This window comes from Sceloporus occidentalis, unplaced genomic scaffold (genome assembly GCF_023333645.1).
Source record: "Sceloporus occidentalis isolate IW3139 unplaced genomic scaffold, rSceOcc1.0.p SCAF_4, whole genome shotgun sequence".
NCBI classification, from domain to species: domain Eukaryota; kingdom Metazoa; phylum Chordata; class Lepidosauria; order Squamata; family Phrynosomatidae; genus Sceloporus; species Sceloporus occidentalis.
In genome coordinates this window covers 121,629,000-121,647,902 of record NW_028316984.1, presented here as the reverse complement: position 1 = coordinate 121,647,902, position 18,903 = coordinate 121,629,000, and the positions used below count along the sequence as shown (strand labels likewise).

The 18,903-nt window shown below is 41.7% G+C and overlaps 1 protein-coding gene across 2 annotated transcripts; it reads right to left on the bottom strand.

Annotated features, from left to right (window-relative positions):
• Nucleotides 1-731: 731 nt before the first annotated feature.
• On the bottom strand, nt 732-6,052 carry FADD (Fas associated via death domain). Of its 2 annotated transcripts, none has more exons than XM_089523491.1 (3): nt 5,999-6,052; nt 4,626-4,928; nt 732-1,037 (listed from the first exon to the last, which is right to left on the bottom strand). In XM_089523491.1, coding segments are annotated over exons 1-3 (579 nt in total). In that variant the 5' UTR covers nt 6,000-6,052; the 3' UTR covers nt 732-762. The 2 variants fall into 2 exon arrangements, with proteins under 2 accessions (XP_089379617.1, XP_089379616.1); XM_089523490.1 differs by lacking the exon at nt 5,999-6,052 and adding an exon at nt 5,501-5,577.
• Nucleotides 6,053-18,903: the final 12,851 nt, after the last annotated feature.

Sequence of the window (18,903 nt, the reverse complement as noted above, 5' to 3'; positions counted from 1 at the left end):
CCTTTGATTGTCCCAGGGATACCTCCTCTCAAAAGAAGTTACTTGGGTGTTCTGCTACATTTGCTCATTTCCCCACCCCCCTTTCTCTTAGTATTATACCATCAAAACAATGCTTACAAGCAGCCTGCTTGTGAACTACACAAGGGGATTTGAACCTTGTGAGATTTCTTAAGGCTTGCAGTCATTGGGCTCTTGCTAGACCGTACAGGTTCATGCAATGGCAGATCTGGTGATGCATGTCTAAAGTGGGATAATGTGCAAGCAGAACCATGCTGGCTGGGGGACCTAGGAGCTATTGTCTGGAAAAGGACATTTTCCCAGCTTTGGGTGGAAATCACAGGAGCACTTCAGCTGTTTACCTACCTGACTGGTATGGAGTTATTGTTGGCATACTAGCCTGTGATGAGTGGAAGTTGGTGATTTGGCACAGATGGTGAGGGAGTATCTATTGGTATACCATGTTCTGTGTGTCTTGGAGAGCTTTGGGTTTCTCCTTGGCTCTTGAGGTGAGGGTGCAGAAGGTCCCAACTAAGCCATACTGACATTTAACTGGAATCAAACTATCCCTCCTTTCCCTCACACTTAAATCAATCTTTGAACAAGGCACACGACTGAAAATTGCATAAGCAGCCTTAATTCTACAGAATTAAGACAGAAAGCCATGGATTGCACCTCATGTTTTCCATGACAGCTAAAGAGTCAGTTTTCATACAAATACTAAATTTTAATGTCACATTAATGGTTTTCTTCCACCTTTTATTTTCAGCTTTCCCTTTGTAAACCTTCTTCGACATAGTCTGCTGCGAGGTTCATGCGACAGTCCCTGAGGGCTTTGATGACATCATCAACCTTGGCTTCTTTCCCTTTCAATTTACGCCACTCCAAAAGCGACTGCATCAATTGTTCTTGCAAATTGCGTGGATTGGCTTCTACTATTCGATCTATTTTGACTTCTGAAACTCCAAGTTTTCGAACAAGCATTTTCCAGTTTTTTCCAACATGTTCACATATGATTTCAAAAGCTCTGTCGAGATTATCTAGAAAGGTAATCACAATTTGTCAAACCAACGAATTGCAGTGGGGCATTATGTTCATGCTCCAGAAGGTGTTTTTGGGTTCTCTGTCTTTTCATGAATCAGCTGGATGCTACAATTTAACATTCATTTATTCCTGTATCTGACACCACCCAACCCAACCAGATGTTAAAAGAAATGTACACTTCCTATATGAATACATTTTCTATCCCATAATGTGATTTTAATTAGAAATACAGTATATGCCTTAGCATTCATACATGCAAATTAAGTTTGTGTTTACCTTCCAATGGCCAATCATAAAAGAAAACATGCTAATTACAGGATATACTTGTTGGGGAAAATAACATACTATGGCAAACAGATTTCTTTCACCACCTGATCACCTCTCTTTAAAAAGTGCTAAGTCTATTATCTGTTTTGATCCTTAGGTGGTAAATGTTCCTGGCTGTACATACATTTCATAAGATGATAAACAGGGCCAACCTATGGTTAAGGGGTAGCAACCTGTCAGCTATCTTCCATTCCCAACCAGGTGCCAACTCTTCCTCCCATAGAAGCTTCTTGAAACATACACATAGGTATACTCTTTGACCCCTCTTCCTTGTCTATGTCTCTCCTAGGCAAACTGCTGCAGAGAAAAGGAAAATTCAAAATGGATGAGCTGGAAGAAAAATTACTTCCTTCTCAAGCTTTCCTTCTTCCCAGTTGAAAAAAAGTATTTTCCTGGCTAGATCATCATAACTTTACATTCTTATAGAAATGCAACAAATGGATTATTTTTTAAAATTCTGTGGTAAATAAACTGCCTATGTCTTTTTCTTATGCTAATCCTAAAAAGAGAAATAAATGGCACATCTACCTAAGAATGCTACCAATGCTGCTAGCAATTTATCAGCACTTGCTCCTGTGCTTTTTCTAACAGGTGGATGTGAGTAAGAAACAATTTAGACTGAAAGAATTCAACCATGCCAATCATGCAGTAGTTTGAAGCAATTTAATTTAGGTGGCACTGTGTGATGAGGAAACAGAAAGATAGGGTTTCACTAAATAGTGCAGGAAGGTTTTCTTTTCCTTTTCTTTTTTTTTTTAACATGGCAACATTAGTTTGGGAGCAAGGGGTGTTTAGGCTCTGCTTCAGACCACCCCTGCACAGTATAAGAACATTCTTTCAGTATAAATTCCTATACACATGGATTTAGACCACAGATGGGGAACTTTTGGTATGTTTTGGATTACAACTCCTACCAACCCCTACCATTGGCCATGCTTGGGGGCATCTCTGGAAGATGGCAGTGAAAACATCTGGAGGGCCAAAGGGCCCCTGCCCTCCATTCAAAGTATAATTTTGGGTGCACTTGTTGAGAGTGAGATCCACAAAGTACAGTGAGGCTGACTTTTGAATAAACATGCTCAAGAGTGCATTGTGAGAGACCCTTAAGAGGAGAACAGGCTATTTTACAGACTGTGTCTTCCGATATCAGCTACCTGAACTCTTAAGATCTTTGGGGAAGAAGGTGTACAGTGAGCCCACGCCATATGCGGGCTTATTATAGGTGACTTTGCCGCCCAGCAAAAGGGAAAATGGTGTGCGCACCTGTGGCGTACACACAGGCTGTGCAGCGAGCACGAGCCCCATTATATCCAATGGGGCTCGAGCATATGCACTTTTTGCCTTACGCAGGGGGTCCGGAACGGATCCCTGGCATAAGGCAAGGGCCCACTGTATATGACACATAAATGAATTTAATGTTTAGACTTGAGTCCTATCCCAAGCATTTCAGATAAGGGATACTCACTCTGTAATGGGTTTTCTGTTTCAGTATTGTTGCTGTATGCTTTCAAATCCTTTCCAATTTATTTTGATCCTAAGGGGATCCTATCATAGGGGTTTCTTAGCAAGAATTGTTCAGAGGAAGCTTGCAGTTCCCTTCCCCTGAGGCTGAGAGTGGGTTTCCATGGCTTAGCTGGGACTCAAACACTCGAACCACTTCGCCATGCTGGCTCTCTTTTGAACTAACGTTTTATATGGTTTTTACGGAGAGTTTAATATTACAGTCCCCCCCCCCCCCATTTTCACAGGGGATCCGTTACAGACCCCCCATGTGAAAATGGAGACTCGCGCTTATTCAAGCCCCATAAGCTTGAATAGGGTGTACCCCTTGCCTGAGGCCCAGGCACGTGCGCCAGGCGCACACTCTATTGCAAATAGCGGAGGTTGCCCTTCTGTGTATATTTAAGGGCGCGGATCTCAGATCTGCAAGTTAGGAGGGACGACTATATTTTAATCTTAAGTTTTGGTATGTTTTCAGCTACATGTGTTTTTACTTTTATCTCTTTCTTCTATAGGATACCTTGAGTCCCACTCTTAGCAAAAAGGTAGGATACAAGTAAAGTGAATAATCGACAGATCATATCCTGCTGCTTCCCCAATACTTCCCATTACATTTACTTCCCCCATCAAGCAAATATTAGACAGTGAAACTGCAGCTCCATTTGTGACACTAAACCATTCCATTAGCTCTTCTCTCCACGGTTCCTGACTGGGAGCCATCCAGTATAGCAGGAGTTTGCAAGTATAGGATGGGATAGGTCTATGTGTCTTCACTTGGCCAAGGCAGCCATAACTTACAACGAAAAGTCTCCCACATACACAGCATGGGTTACCCCATTATTTTGCCACGCAGAAAAAACTCCATTCAAAACTAACCTGAATGACTTAACGGATTTACGCAGTCTTTTGAATGTTCAGAGATGACCTTACTGTCTTTCATGGTCAGATGACCACCCCAGGCAGCAGATAGGAGAAGATGGTAACAGAGAGCACTGACAACCTGCCATGATGTTTTCATTATGCCACAACCTGTCTTGGGTCCTCTAACCTAGCCTGCAGCCTCAGACATGACAAAGGAGGATGACAACTCACTGCCAATGTTGAAATCAATGTTCAAGCCACTCCAGACAGCTTCTGTACCTGGAGACGCCATTTTGTCCTCCAACCCAGGAAGTAATATGTTGTGGTTCAGAACCACATATGTACTACTCAAAAGGAAGCTCCACTGTGGCTGCATACACACTGCAGAAATAATCTGGTTAGAGTTCAACTGCCATGGCTCAATGCTATGGAATTCTGGGAATGGTAGTTTGTAGTGGCACCAGAGTAGAGCTGCAACAACTACCATTCCCAGAATTCCCTAGCACTGAGCCATGACAGTTAAAGTGGACTCAAACTGGATTATTTCTGCAGTGCAGATGCACCCTTTAGGTCTGTACAGACAGGCCAAAATAAAGCTGCTTCAGGTCATTTTGGAAGTATGCTGTTTAAATTATGCATGCATCCTAAGAGTCCAGAAGCTGCGCCAAAGCCACGCTATAAGGACTGGAGCTTGGCTTTGGCGTGGCTTCCGGACTCTTAGGATGCATGCATCATTTAAACAGCATACCACCAAAGTGACCCGAAGGAGCTTTATTTTGACCTATCTCTATGGGGCCTTTGTTTCCTTACCACCCAGGAGGTTGTCATCCTCTGCCTGCTCACTGTGACACAAGATTTCCAAGGACCACAACCCCCTCTTACTGATTTCCACCTACCATTTTCTTGAACGTCCAGTTGGTCAATGGGATCACCACTGGCACCTTCGAGAAACTGGGCCAGCTGGGTTAGCAGATCTTCCCTTTTCAGGGTCTGTAACATGGATCTTAAGAATTCCACATTGTTCCGTGTGATTTTCTGCTGCTCAAGGAGATGGGTGAAGAGTTCATTGCCGTTTTGCACCGCCTGGAGCCTTTTTTTCCCAATAAAGCCCTGGCAGAGAAATTTGAGATTCGCAAGTTCGCTTGGCGAGAGGGCTCCTGAAAAGGAACTCAGCAGGCTCAAAAATGGATCCATGACCACTGAAAAAAGGAAAGGGGAGGCAAGAGGTTAGAACAGGGCGACATGTCCTCACCACAAAGGAAGGCAAGGCAGCATAAAATGTAGGACATCCAAGGAAAATGTAGGGCATTACAAAATGAAAGGTAAAAATACTAATACTGTGCTTATTAGTCAAGCTCTGAATGGGGGACATTTTTGAATACCTCCTGGACAGAAGGAAATCTAGGACTTGTCCTGGAAAAGGAGGATGTCTGGTCACCCTGTCCTAACCACAAAGGAGGACAAGGCACCATAACATGTAGGGCCTTCAAGAAAGATGGAGGGACATGTCAACATGAAAGCTTCAAATACTCATATAAATATAAATTCAGGCTCAAAATGGAGGACGTTTTGGCATTCTCCCAGGACAAAATATTGCAATGCAGGGCATGTCCTGGAAAAGGAGGACGTCAGGTGACCCCTGCCTTAGAGCAAGAGGATTCAGGAAATACCTTTCCTTTTGGATCTGCTTTCCTCTTACAAATGAGAAAGAGAAACCTCTCCAAAGGGATACAAAAAGAAAAGGACATTTTTAAAAGAGCTAAAAAGTTACCTTTTGGGACTACAAGTCCCATAATCCTGGCAAGGGAGTAACGGAAGCTGCAGGTGCAAAACACACGGCAGAAACAATCCAGTTTGAGACCTCAGTGCTAGGGAACTCTGGGAACTGTAGTTTTGTGAGACACTGAGCCTTCTCTGTCAGAGAGAGCTCTGGTGCCACAAGGAACTGCAGTTCCCAGGATTCCCTAGCACTGAGCCAGGGCAGTTAGTAGAGGTCTGAAAGGGTGTTTGGGACCAGAGTCTCCTAAAAGGTAACTTTTCCCAGCTCTGCCTGGGAACTTCCACCAAACGCCTGGCTTCCTCTTTCAAAGTCCCTGGCACTGGAGGCACTGGAGGCACTGGAGGCCAGTCACCAGTTTCTTTCTGTTCTGAACGAGTTCTGCAAAAACCTGAAGGCAGAGAGGCGACAGAAAGAGAGCAATGGCCGCCAGGAGACAGCAGGGGAAAGACAAGAAACTCTTTAGAAAGTGTTAAGAAAGTCTAGACTTACTTCCAGGTTGCAACTTTGTGGCCTCGGAGGAGGAGAGGCTGCCTGTGGGACCCTCCTCCCTCTGGGTTTGGCCAAGTTTCCCTCCGGAAATCACATGCCAAGCAGAGAAAGGAGGACGGATCTTTCCTTCTCTGTGGGTTTGGCGCCCATTTTAACCCTGCATCCACACTGGAGAGATAACCCGGTTTGGCACCGCTTTAACTCTTTTGTGGTTCAAGGCTAGGGAATTCTGGGAGCTGGGGGTTGTTGTGCCCAGCCCACTACAAACACCAACTCCCAGAATTCCATAGTCTTCAGCCAGGGCAGTGAAAGCAGTGCCAAACCAGGTTATCACCCCAGAAAGCACAAATAATAACCCGTCTTGACACCACTTTCGTCCAAGACACACTGTAGAATCTGAGACCACTTGAACTGCCCTGGCTCAGTGCTAGGGAATCCTGGAAATTGTAGTTTTGTGAGACATGTGGCCTTCTTTGTCAAGAGAGCCCTGGGGGCCACAGTAAACCACAATTCCCAAGCACCAAGTGTCAGAATTAGTCAGAACTAATTCAGCCAGATTTAGGATAGATTTGGAGGGTAGTTGAAACAGTCTCGAACTGGACTATTTCTGCAGTGTGTTTGGGACCTTTCACTGCCAGGGCTCGATGCTGTGGAATTCTGGGAGTTGTAGTTTGTTGTGGCACCTGTACTCCAGCCCTCTCTGGCAGAGAAAGCAAAAGGTCTCGTAAAACTGCAAACCCTGGGATTTCACAGGATGGAGCTACAGCACTTAAAGTGGCGCCAAACTGCATTATTTTTACAGTGTAGATGCACCCTGTTGTGCTGTGGGGGAAAAATTGCTCCAGAGGTTTGGGAGATGCTTTGGACCTGTGTTCATTGTAGTTTTTTTTCTTTTTCTGTCCACCAGAAGCAGCTGGAGAGATCTAGAGCAAGTATTGCCCCTTGGGATCCTGGTGACCTATAAACAATATTGACACATTATATTGGGCATTGGGTGCACTTCTGCATTGTGGCTAAATTGGTTCTATGCTATTGTGATAGTAAGCAATAGGTAAATATTACAAGGAGCCAGCTGGTGTAGTGGTTTGAGTGTTGGACTATGACTCTGGAGGCCAGGGTTCAATTCCCAGCTCAGCCATGGAAACCCACTGGGGGACCTTGGGCAAGTGACACTCTCTCAGCCTCCTCAGGGGAAGGCAATGGCAAAACTCCTCTCAAGAAATCTTGCCAAGACAACCTCATGATATGGTGGCTTTAGGGTCACCATAAGTCTGAAAGAGCTTGAAAGCACACAACACACACCCTCACAAGTTTTACAAATAAACGTTCATTTGTTTAAATATTTATTTAACCCAAAAGGTTCCAAGATGCCCTTGAGGGGATTATGTTTGGGAACGATGGCGATCCTGCTGAGACCCTGGTTAATAATTGGAATGAGAACCTTACCTGGGGTGATAGACAGTATTGCTCCCGAGTGTCCTTACCAGCCCACAAACCATGGTATACATTAGAATTATGCCAGATGAAGCGGAGTGCGCAACAACTAGAGCGCTACTGGCGGAAACATCAGCGCTTATCTGATAAGACAGTCCTTGAGAACATGCTATGTTCCTACAGAGTGGCAATCGATGCAGCATGGAACTCGTTCTGTGCTGCACGGATTGCATCGGCAGAGTCTCATCCAGCAGAGCTGTTCAGGGTGGTCAGGGAATTAACACATCTACTGTCTGCCCTGAACTCTTTATTAGAACCAACTATAGCCTGCCAATAAAATCTCTCAGATAAGGGCGGATCTTGACGCTGGTCTTTTGACAGAACCTATAATAGAGGAATCCAGTGACTTTGGAAACAAGGTTATTCTGGATCGTTTTGAGTTTGTAAATACCGAGGACGTGGACAAGCTCCTTGGTAGCGTGAAAAGGACGACATGCTCTCTCGATCCTTGCCCTTCCTGGTTGACTGTTTAGGGAGGAGAGGCTATAAAAATTTCCTTACATTGTATAGTTAATGCATCTCTTCAGGAGGGGATATTTCCATCGGCCTTGAAACAGGCAATAGTGAAACCACTTTTAAAGAAACCCTCCCTTGACCCCTTGCAGATGTGTAATTATAGACTGGTCTCTCTATTACCATTCTTGGGCAAGGTGATTGAGAGAACAGTCGCCTTTCAACTCCAAGCTGTCTTGGACGAAAGCGATTATCTAGACCAGGGGTCGGCAACCTCCGGCCCGTGGGCCGGATCCGGTCCCCGGAGGCCTTCCTTGCAGCCCCCGGGGGTGGTTGCTGCCGCCACCGGGCAAAAAAATGGCAGCGCCCAGAGCGGCAAAAAGCTGCTCTGGGCGCCGCCATTTTTTCGCCCAAAATGGCAGCACCCAGAGGCGAAGTCTCACGCGACCTCAAATAAGGTTGCGTGAGACTTCAGCCACTCTCTGGAATACTAGAAATAAACATTTTGAGAGGGAGGCAGAAATCTCATTGGGGAGCCATGCCTTCATTTTGCTTCTTTGTAGCTGCACCTCTATCATCAGCTGTTGTCACTTTCTCGTTCCATTGTTTTGTAGGGATTTTTTAGATGTGAACTAGGGCTGAGGTGGTAGTATAGTTGTTGTTGTTGTTGTTGTTGTTGTGTGTCTTCAAGTTGTTTTTGACTTATGATGACCCTAAGGCAAACTTATCACAGGGGTTTCTTGATAATATTTTTTTTTGGGGGGGGGTTGCCTTTGTCTTACAATAGGTTTCCATGACTGTGCAGGGATTTGAACCCTGATCATCAGAGTTGTAGTCCAACATTCAAACCACTACACTATGCTGGCCTCTAGATGTTGTTAGCTGCCAACAAACTGTCTTCAGCTTATGGCGATCCTATGGATGAGAGAACTCCACTTCAAGCTGTTAACAACAATTTTGCTTGGCAGATCTTGCAAGTCAGGCCAGTGGGGGTTTCCTTGTTAGAGTCTACCTGCAATGTGGTTTTCCCTTTTCCAAGCATTATTATGTTTTCTAGTATATCTTCTCATAGTCTAAAGTAGGATCATCTCAGTTTAGTCATTTTGGTGTCTTGGGAGAATTCAGTCTCAATTTCCTCTTGGACCTATTTATTGGTTACTTTGGCAGTCCATGATAGCCATAGAACTCTCCTCCAGCACCACATTTCAAATGAGCTGATCCCCCCCCCCTATCAGTTTTCTTACTGGCAATTGGGGGGGGAGGAGTTACAGATTTATAGTGCAAAAGTGTCATTAAATACGTGTACTATAGCATGATAATTCTAAAATGGGCAGGGTGGGGGAGAAAGGAGAAGTAAAGGAGATGTATTGTTCCAATGTATTTCAAAATGAAAAGCAAACGCCCTAGAAGGTGGGAATAAAATGTTGCTGCTGATGCTGGGAACTGCCAAAATATGGCCTGGGCTATAAGAAATGTCTTTTTCATATGAGAATTATACAATTCTCCCAACACTATTGCCTTATCTAGAGAAATCCATGTATTGAAATTAGAAGCTAGTATGGTCACAGCAGTATAACCACATAGATCAGGCATATGGTAAAACAGTATTTTGCATGCCTGTCCTTAGCTCAGGGATAGTTAAATTTGAGAAGTCTATGGACCAGTTTTCAGATCCAGGAGTCATTCTGGGACATGCCAAGGAAACAAGCTCATTAACCAATCTGGTATTCAGAAAATAAATCTGAAGAAATACACATAGTGAAAACCAGACTTTGCTAATGATAAGAATGTTAAGAAGAGTCATGTTGGAGCAGACCAAAGGCCTATGTAATCTCTGATTCTGTTCACAGTGACCAATATATGGGAAGTCCATATGATACCTATGAGAAGCCCATAAAGAGAACATGAGTGCAATTGCAGCCTCCAATTGACTGACACAGAGCCATTTATTGCATGAGGGAAAAAAAAGGGGGGGGGGTGCCTCTCTGCATGCTGTCACAGCACTTCTGTTCTCTTGTTGAGGAAAATGGTCATAAAAGCATGCCTTTTGTCATGCTGGAAAAATCTGACAAAAGTCATGCTTTCATGACTGTCTCCCTCGGGAAGAGACCAGAAATGCTACATTGGCATGTGGTGAGGCACAGGAAAGCCACTACTCTCATGCAATAAGGCTCTCAGTTGGACTTTCAGCATCAACATAATTCCCTATTTAAGTGATTAAATACATTATTTATTGTGAAGTTGAAGGCTTTCATTGCTGGCATCCATTTTTTTGTGGTTTTTGTAGGCTATGTGACCATGTTCTAGGAGAGTTTGTTCCTGATGTTTCACCAGCATCTCATGCCTGCAGGAGTTTACCGCATACCATGCAGTGTGGACAAGTCTACATAGGGATCACCAAATGCAGTGTTCAAGCACAAATCAAGGAACATGAGAGACACTGCAGATTGGGTCAGCTACTAAAATCAGCAGTAGTAGAACATGTTATAAACCATCCTGGGCATAAAATGCTGTTTGAAAACACTGAAAACACTGAAATTCCAACAACTATCAGGTCAGAATGCACAGAGGAGCCATCAGAAAACACAAGCACCTGGACATCTTCAACAGGAAAGAAGAAACCCATAAAGTTAGCAAAGTCTGGCTACCAGTCCTGAAAAACACCAAAATCAAGACCCAGCAAATGCAAATGAAAACCACCGAGGTTCAGGGGTTTTTGCAGCAAACAATGGATCTCTAATTAAACAGACACAAATCCTGTTTGCATATCCTCCCACCCTGAGGTCTTGCCATTCAATACACAGAACAGAACAATACACAGATGAACATGGAAATCACTCCTCCCAACCCAGGGTCACACAGTATATATGTACCACATTCACTTCCATGCCAGCATTTTCTGAAGATGCCAGCCACAGATACTGGCAAAACATCAGGAACAAACTCTTCTAGAACATGGCCACATAGTATGAAAAACTCACAAAAAACATTATTTATTAATGCTAAAGGGCCCAATAATGTTACATTTCCCAGCTAGTTCTTTAATAAATTAAAATAGTTATGGGAATTTTTGTTTATTTTTGGTCATAGTTGGACTATGATAGTTCAGTGAACTCCAATATTACAAGATTTTAAGTGAACAAGTATACCCTGGAAGGGGGTTGTTTGTATTTGCATCCAGAGAGTCCTCTGTGGTATACCAGATATTACATAGTGACCCCTCATCTGCCTCAGGACACACAGTTTTGAAGCTCTGGGACTTTTGTTAGGATCCAGGTGAAAGGTAAAAGAGGTGAGATGAGAAAGAAGGAGGTTAAGAAGAAGAGATTTTCAGGTAGGAAGAAAAGGGAAGCAAAAGAAGGATTTTTTGGTTGGGTTCATGAGAAACTGGCTCTTCAAAAATCCATGCAGGTATTTTCATGTCTTCCAGGCTCAAGATGGGATGAAAGGGCAGGGGTGAGTAAATCACTGATGACTGTTTCCAGCTTCACTCTTCTTCCACATACTTTTATGACCAATAAAAATAAGTGTAATAGTTACATTTTTACCACGTAAAAGTAATTGAATCTGATTTTTAAAAGTTTATTAATGACTGACCAAACACATTTAACACTCTCCCACTAACTTGCTCTTCTCAAGCTATACAACTGGGCACTGTGAAATAAATTTTATCTTCAAGACAATGACGTTTCACAGGAATACAATCAATATGTTCACCAGGTAATTCAGACTTAAGAGCCATATTTCTCCATCTCATAATCCACATTAATATGATTGTTTCTTTTACGTATTAATAACCAAACATTTAAAAACAACATTGATATAGTGATTTAGTGCAATGAATGGGACAAATAGGATTGCTCTGGTCCCTGGTTTATCAGAGAGATGAACACATGCACTTCTTCACTTGAACTGAGAAAGCATATATGATATAATGACATCTGTCTAAGGCCACAGTGCAATTCCTTTAATTTATTACTTTCGTAAAACTGTATCTTCTGAAATCCAATAGAGGGAGCTCAAAGAATAAGAAATTGCTGCTAAAATAGATCCTTCTGTCTTCAGAACAGCCATAGCAAAACAAGGCAAACTTTTGTGTCTTCACATGTACATACATGCAGAGTGTCTATAAATTTGATAATTTGTTATCAGTGGTACTCAAAGAGGTGATCCATGAAACAGTGCTGGTCTGCAAGCCCCTCCCATGATCAGTCACCAAGACTTCTGTATAGTTGAGCCTCCCTAGGTATTACAAATCAGAATGGCCTAGTTTATAGCTCTCTTTGCATTGGCTAAATGGGATCTGATATATTTCTCCTTTCCATGATACACTTAATTTGTGCTTTGACCAATTTTGTAACATTTCATTCACAACTTTCTGTTCTTGTTTTTATGGTAGTCACATTGTTAGCTGCCCTGAGGTATTACTGTTGCTGTTGTTGTTATTTACTCTATTTTGTGTTTTTGCTGGTTTGTACTATACGAACATGCATGAACGTATGCAAGTACACCAAATTCATAATGATCTGCCTGCCGGTTTTGAGTTCCTTCTCCCTGCACCCCACCATTTGTAGGTGCTCACTATCTGAAGGGCTGCTCAGTGCAAAAGAATTATCATAGTTGCCCATCAACCACCAGCACCTGGACAGCAGTCTGAGTAGGAGCAAAGATCATTTGGTCATGCAAGTCTCCATTTGGGTGCTAAATATCACATTTCTATTTAAATCCAATATTGTTTCCCCCTCACCCTGTATCTAGACATATAAATCAGAATTGTGCTAATCCTATATTTCTGATGATGGGTGTGTAGCCACCCTAATGCAGATTGTATGCAGACAGTCTTCACACTGGGATTCAAGCTGCAGAAGACAGTCGAACCTTCAATAAATTCTTGTCCAGCTGTTTTGTATAGGATTGCTGAGATGAAAGAAAGTTCAATCCAGTATTAACAGTTACTAAAATTGATCCATGAATCCAATAGAACCTAAGGTAGCTGGGAATAAAAGGTCCCATTAATTTCAATGGGTTTACTTTAGATAGGAATAACATTGGATTTAGCCCAAAGTAGTTCCTGCAAAGTAGATACTCTGTCCATTGGTGTTCTGGAACTGTATAGATAATTGTAGCTGTGTGCTTTCCAAATTGTTTCCAAATTATGGAAACCGGCAACCTATCATGTTTGTTCTTTTACAAGATTTGTTCAGAGGGGGTTTACCATTACCATCCTCTGAGGCTGAGAGAGTGTGATTTGCCTAGGATCACCCAGGAGAGTTTCCATGGCTGAGTGTGGATTCAATCCCTGGTCTCCAGAGTCAAAGTCTAAGACTCACACCACAAATAGCAGCTCTCTCTCTCTCTCCTTTACGCCATGAGTCATCACCTCACCCTTCCCAGGAAATGGAAAGGTTTGAGCTCTGTTAAAAATTCTGTACGAAAGGGAGTTGCCTTGCAAGTTTGCAGGGTGGGTATTATCTTTCATTCCTGTCCAAAAACCAGTACAGGATATGACAAGGTTGATTACTCATACTGATTCAGAAATAGTAGTTAAGAAAGCAATTCCTTTATTCAAGAGCATATTTCCTTTTAAAAAACCTTCCTCTTAAAAATAAAAAAGGTGAAAATAGTTTTCCTATTTTAACAGCAACCCCAAATGACATATTGAAATCCAGATGTAAGCAATAAAGGCTGTGTTCCAAACTTCTCTTGGAAGCTTATGTTTCAAGGAACCAGAAATACATCTGCAACTCTCCTAATACTAGCAATACCTGTACAACTAATAATTGGTACAACTTGAAGCATATATGTACATCCAGAGCCTAGAAAAATTACTTTTTTTTCAACTACAGCTCTCAGTACCAGCCTATCAGAATAGCTACTGGTCATCCTAGCTGGATGACTCAGAGAGCATTCTACAAGGTGTAGGGAAAGCAGTGATACATGAAAGAAGCAGCAACAGATGATCTAAATAAGGGCCACTTTATTGTGTGTACTATGTTTATTCCATTTATACCTACCTTTCCTCAGAAAAGGTTCCCCTTGAGTCATATAAGTGCTTTCCCTTATTATATCCTGCCAACAACCCTGATTTTGGAGTTGACTGAAACATAGAGTCTTACCCATAAACATAGCCACACTAAGGACATTATTGCACATGGCTTTTAAACTGTGATGACACCAAGAAAGAAGCTGCTTTGGCAATGCTTACTGCACAGTGACACCTCTGACATGTAGCTGCTCTCTCCCAGACCTGTCCCTTTTTGTCGACAGGGAAAGCCCATCAATGACCTGGCAAGTGCACATGTTCCCAGGAGCAAAACATCACTATTGGGACAGTTATGTGATTACCAGTCACTGGGTGGGAGTGGAAACATACCACTTGTAGAAATAGCTTTTCTACAAATAGTATGTTTCCATTTTTGTTTACTAGCCTGACTGCTGTGAGATCAGGGCTCATGTGATAAAATCCTAAGTGGGAAATTTGAGCCCTAGACCAGTCTCCTAACCACCTCATCCCTTTAAGAAGCAAAGCTTATGTAGCTGGCGGTGTCGATATTCAACAAATGGGTTGCTGGCCCAAATTTTACCTTGTCCCAGCTGCCTGCAAAATCCTACCATTTGATAATTTTAGATGATTAAGGAGCCAGACCCAGGATTTTTCTCTGCCTCTCTTTCAAAGATGAATTTGAAAAGCTGTGAAAGCAGTGAAAAGTTATGAGCATTTATTCATTTGCATGTTTATTATATTTATGTCCTGTCTTTCTCCGAGAGAATGATATTTTAGGGAGTCAGGATTAATACAGTTCAGGTAAAACAAGTAGAATTAAAACAGGTAAATAAATTGAAAACACAAATGAAATAGAAATAATAGCAGAGCACCTAACCAGTTAAATCTGCTGCACCAAATAAAAATTGGTCCCAGCTGGCAACAACAGGAGGCAAATGGCTAGCCCAGTTTCCCTTGGCAGGAAGATACAAAACTTGGTACACAGAGAAAAACCCTCTTGTTTGTCCCCAAACATTTTATAGTTTTATAGCTTACCACTAGCATTTTTAATTTTATTGGGATACAAATTTGTTGTTGTTCTGTACCTTCAAGCTGTTTCTGACTTATAGCTACCTTAAGGAGACCCTATCTTGGGGGGAGGGTCAAGTGGCAAGATTTGTTCAGAGTGAATTTGCCATTGCCTTCTTCTGAGATTGAGAGAGTGTGATTTCCCAAAGTCACCCTGTGGGTCTCGATGGCTGAGCAGGGACTCAAACCCTGTTCTCAAGGCATAGTCCAGTGCTCAAACCACTATGGACTGCTGCTACAGTGATTTGAGGATTAATGCAGTTTGACACCATTTAACTGCCTATGGAATCCTGGGATTTGTAGTTTGTTCTGTCACCAGAGCTCTCTGACAGAGAAGGCTAAATACAAAACTACAAACTTCAAAATTACATAGCACTGAGCATGATAGTGAAAGTGGTGTCAAATTGCATTAATTCTGCAGTGTAAATGCAGCCCATGCTGGATAATCCATAACTCGGTTAGAAAGCTCCCAGGTCCTAGGAAACTCTTCTGGTCAGCAGTTTGCCTGTTGCATTCTGGATGAGCTAAAGTTTCCAAACATGTCATTGTAACTGGTCCCAACACTCAGCAGGCAGTTTAAAAAATAAAATAAAATTCAGATACTGTATGTCTTTGCCATTTAAGTTTGGTGGCTGTCGTGTTAAGGGGATTTAACTTGTTGAATGCTGTTATTTGGCCCATTAGGCTTAACTGTGCACACATACCCTGGCAATCATTATCAAGATGACCAATAATGTACACAGCATTCCAATGGTTTCCTTTCTTAAAACATTTGGAGGATAAGAAGAACCATTATTTACACTTGCTCAACCATTGAAACGTACAATTGTCAAATTAGATCCATTCAAAGGTTGGAATGATTAACGTACTTGGTTTAATCATTCTTCTACCATTATTTTAACACTTTAGTATTCATGTTACCACTGTTTTTTGTTGTTTAATGAAGGAATTTTTTTAAAAAATAACAAAATAGAGAAATGGCTTCAAAATGGCATCTTCAATGACACTCCCGAATAATTGGAAATATTCATATATTTCTCTTTACCAGCAAAATATGTGCTAACATTAAAAGTAAAATCAGAATGAAACTAATATTGTTCTTCATTATCCTTGTTATTGAGTTTGGATTTATATAAATTTTGGGTGCCAAGTGATCAAAAATCATGACCCTTGACTGACCCCATCGGCAGCCGCCATTATCCCAAAAGTGAGCTGACCACGTAGCCATTAAGTACTCAGCCATCTAGATAGTGGTCCTCTCTCAAAGAAGTGGCAGACCCCTTTTGTGTATCCATTGTTTAGCTTTAGTCTTAGTCAATAGACAGCCATTAAGACCTTTGTTCCACACGTAGCCATAGCCTGCAGATATGTTTCGCAGTATAAATAGGACCTAGATTTCTGCTCTCCTTTGGGCTTGTGAGCTGAAGTTCCAAACTTCAAACTCTGTCGAGCAACTGCTCCGGAGATCTCTTGGGCACTGCGCCCCGCTGAAATCACTTGGGCAAGCCAAAGCCCACTGTCTCTTTCGGGCCTCTTGTTAGCTTAGTCCTCTGGAACTTAGCTCCTAGCCACCGCGGTCGCCGCTTGCTGTCCCCGTTCCCCACGGCCGTGTCCACCTTCCAACATCCCTCACATCCGCCACTTGGAGAAGACTCCTAAGGTAATTATTTCAACGGTGCCGCTATCCTTTCTCCTTTATCCCCAAACTCTTCCCCTCCCTTGTTTTAGCATTGAATGTGTGTGTGCATGTGTGATCCCTTTTGTTGTGTGGCTTTAATAAATGTTTATATTTTAATTGCAACTCATTGGCATTGGAGTCTCTGTTTCTTGGGGTTGGACTAGATGACCTCTAGTATACACATAGGGGCACGATGCGCTGCGTGCGTTGTTAGGACATGCCTCTTGTATTTGAGCTAATTAAATTCCCCTAATTCGATCCTTCCTAACATCCTGAAAAATAATATGTTATGCTAATGCTTGTATGTTCTGTCTGCATTCTGGATAGGTTAGGCTAGTCTAAGAAGTAGCAACTCCTTCAAAACAAGCCAACCTAAGGACTTAATAGATAAAACAGGAATTGAGTTCTAGTGATGTCAAATTACTGTAATTCCATATTGTAAATCCACACCTTGAAGAAAGGCATGCCATGTGCATGCCCTAAGTAAATTAATCAATCTAGTTAGTAATGGAATTTAATTTTAAAGCCTTCTAAAGTATTGATACCAAGACTGAGAAATTAGATTATGTGTTAGCATTTCTGGTAGACACCACATAATTCTGGTAGATTATGTGTTACCATTTATGATGGCATATAAGTATTATTTATTCTTACAGCTATTAACAAGATGCAAGGAGTTTTTATGTGCCTATAAGGACCTCTCTAAACCAGTCAGGTTTACATTTAGGTTTACAGTCGGGTTTACATTTAGATTTACCGTCAGATGACATTTAATCTCCTCAGTTAAATGCTTCCTTGAAATCATAGTTTTAGGCAAATAGGCACAAGAATCATGAAAGTTGGGATGAATATTCCAAGAGTGTTCTCTAGATATTTATAATAAGCAAAATAATTCCTCCCTTAGTGCTGTTTTGGCTAAAATCAATTTTGTAAGACAAAGTTCTTCTTCAGTCCAAAACCAGCTGCAGAAAATTTGGCATGTTGTCATGGGAAAGAAACCCCAAAGCATTACATATGGAAATACTGAGTAAGAATAACAAGGATACATGTGAACTTCTTAGGAGACACAGAATAATATAAATTGTTTTCAAGTGTAAAATAATAATAATAAAAAGGAGGCAGAGGCTTTCTTTGGAAACTCCATTGGAAGGAAGCAAACTTTAAGGGAAAACATCTAAAAATAATCTAGTGCACCCATTTCCTCAACTGGAGGAATTAAAAATGTAGCTTTGTTTACAGCATGGATTTCTTGCTCTTAAAATACACCCCAAACCCCCTTTTATTCCCATGGCATTAGGATAATTATTATGCAGTAACTAGTGATCTCACTACAATTTAAAATTTCTAGATTTTTTGTATGGTTACTGTTTTTTTGTGGATTGTAAGATGCTAAGGGGACACTTTAGGCTGAGATATGATCTAAACATAAACATATCATACCATGAAAGAAGGGTTAAAATGAAGACATATTTACATGGACTGGAGACCTATTCTCTCTCAGTTTGAGCTGCTATTTGCAGAGCTGTTTCTTAGGAACACACTGCTATGGAAATCAAATAGGCACAGAGTGTTAACAGAATAGGGCGTGTAAGTGATTTCTGTGTCAAATGTACAAACAGAAGTCCATGTCTTTCCCACAGTAGTGGTGTAAGTTGGCAAATGATACCATATATATGTTTGGTTCCAGCTAGACATTTTGATATGCAACTTCCCCCACCTTCAAGCTCTGCTTGGCCAAAGAAACCATAGTTTCTTCAGATCCATTGCATACAGCAAAACATGTGTTAACTTGCAAGAAGAATATTGATTGAAGTCTTGTCTCTGAAGAATATTTTCTGCTGCTTTGTCATCAATCTTCTAATATCAGCACAACTACCTGCTTACCAGTGCTTTGTTTGATCCTCTGAAAACTTGTCCAGTGAGGTGTTCTTTTCACTACAGCATGAAACTGGGACAAAAGTGCTAGCACTGTTTGTAACTTTGATAATACATTTTTTGTATAAAGAAAATTTGAAGGCCATTGTGCTTTTGGGGATAAGGAACTTGTGGGCCTTCAGATATTATTGAACCCTAAGTTACATTGGGATTGATGGAAACTGGAATCCAACAACACCTGGAGTTCCACAGGTTTCCTATATATGGCTTAGCTACAATCCTGGGATACAAATATGATTGCTATGATCCATGGATGCTCTCCCAAGGATGTAG

Coding starts and splice junctions, on each gene's coding strand:
- FADD (XM_089523490.1), bottom strand. CDS start 5,522: ATGGGACTTGTAGTCCCAAAAG. Junction 4,929..5,500: donor GGGACTTGTAGTCCCAAAAG/GTAACTTTTTAG, acceptor TCCTTTTTTCAG/TGGTCATGGATCCATTTTTG. Junction 1,038..4,625: donor ACTGGACGTTCAAGAAAATG/GTAGGTGGAAAT, acceptor TTACCTTTCTAG/ATAATCTCGACAGAGCTTTT.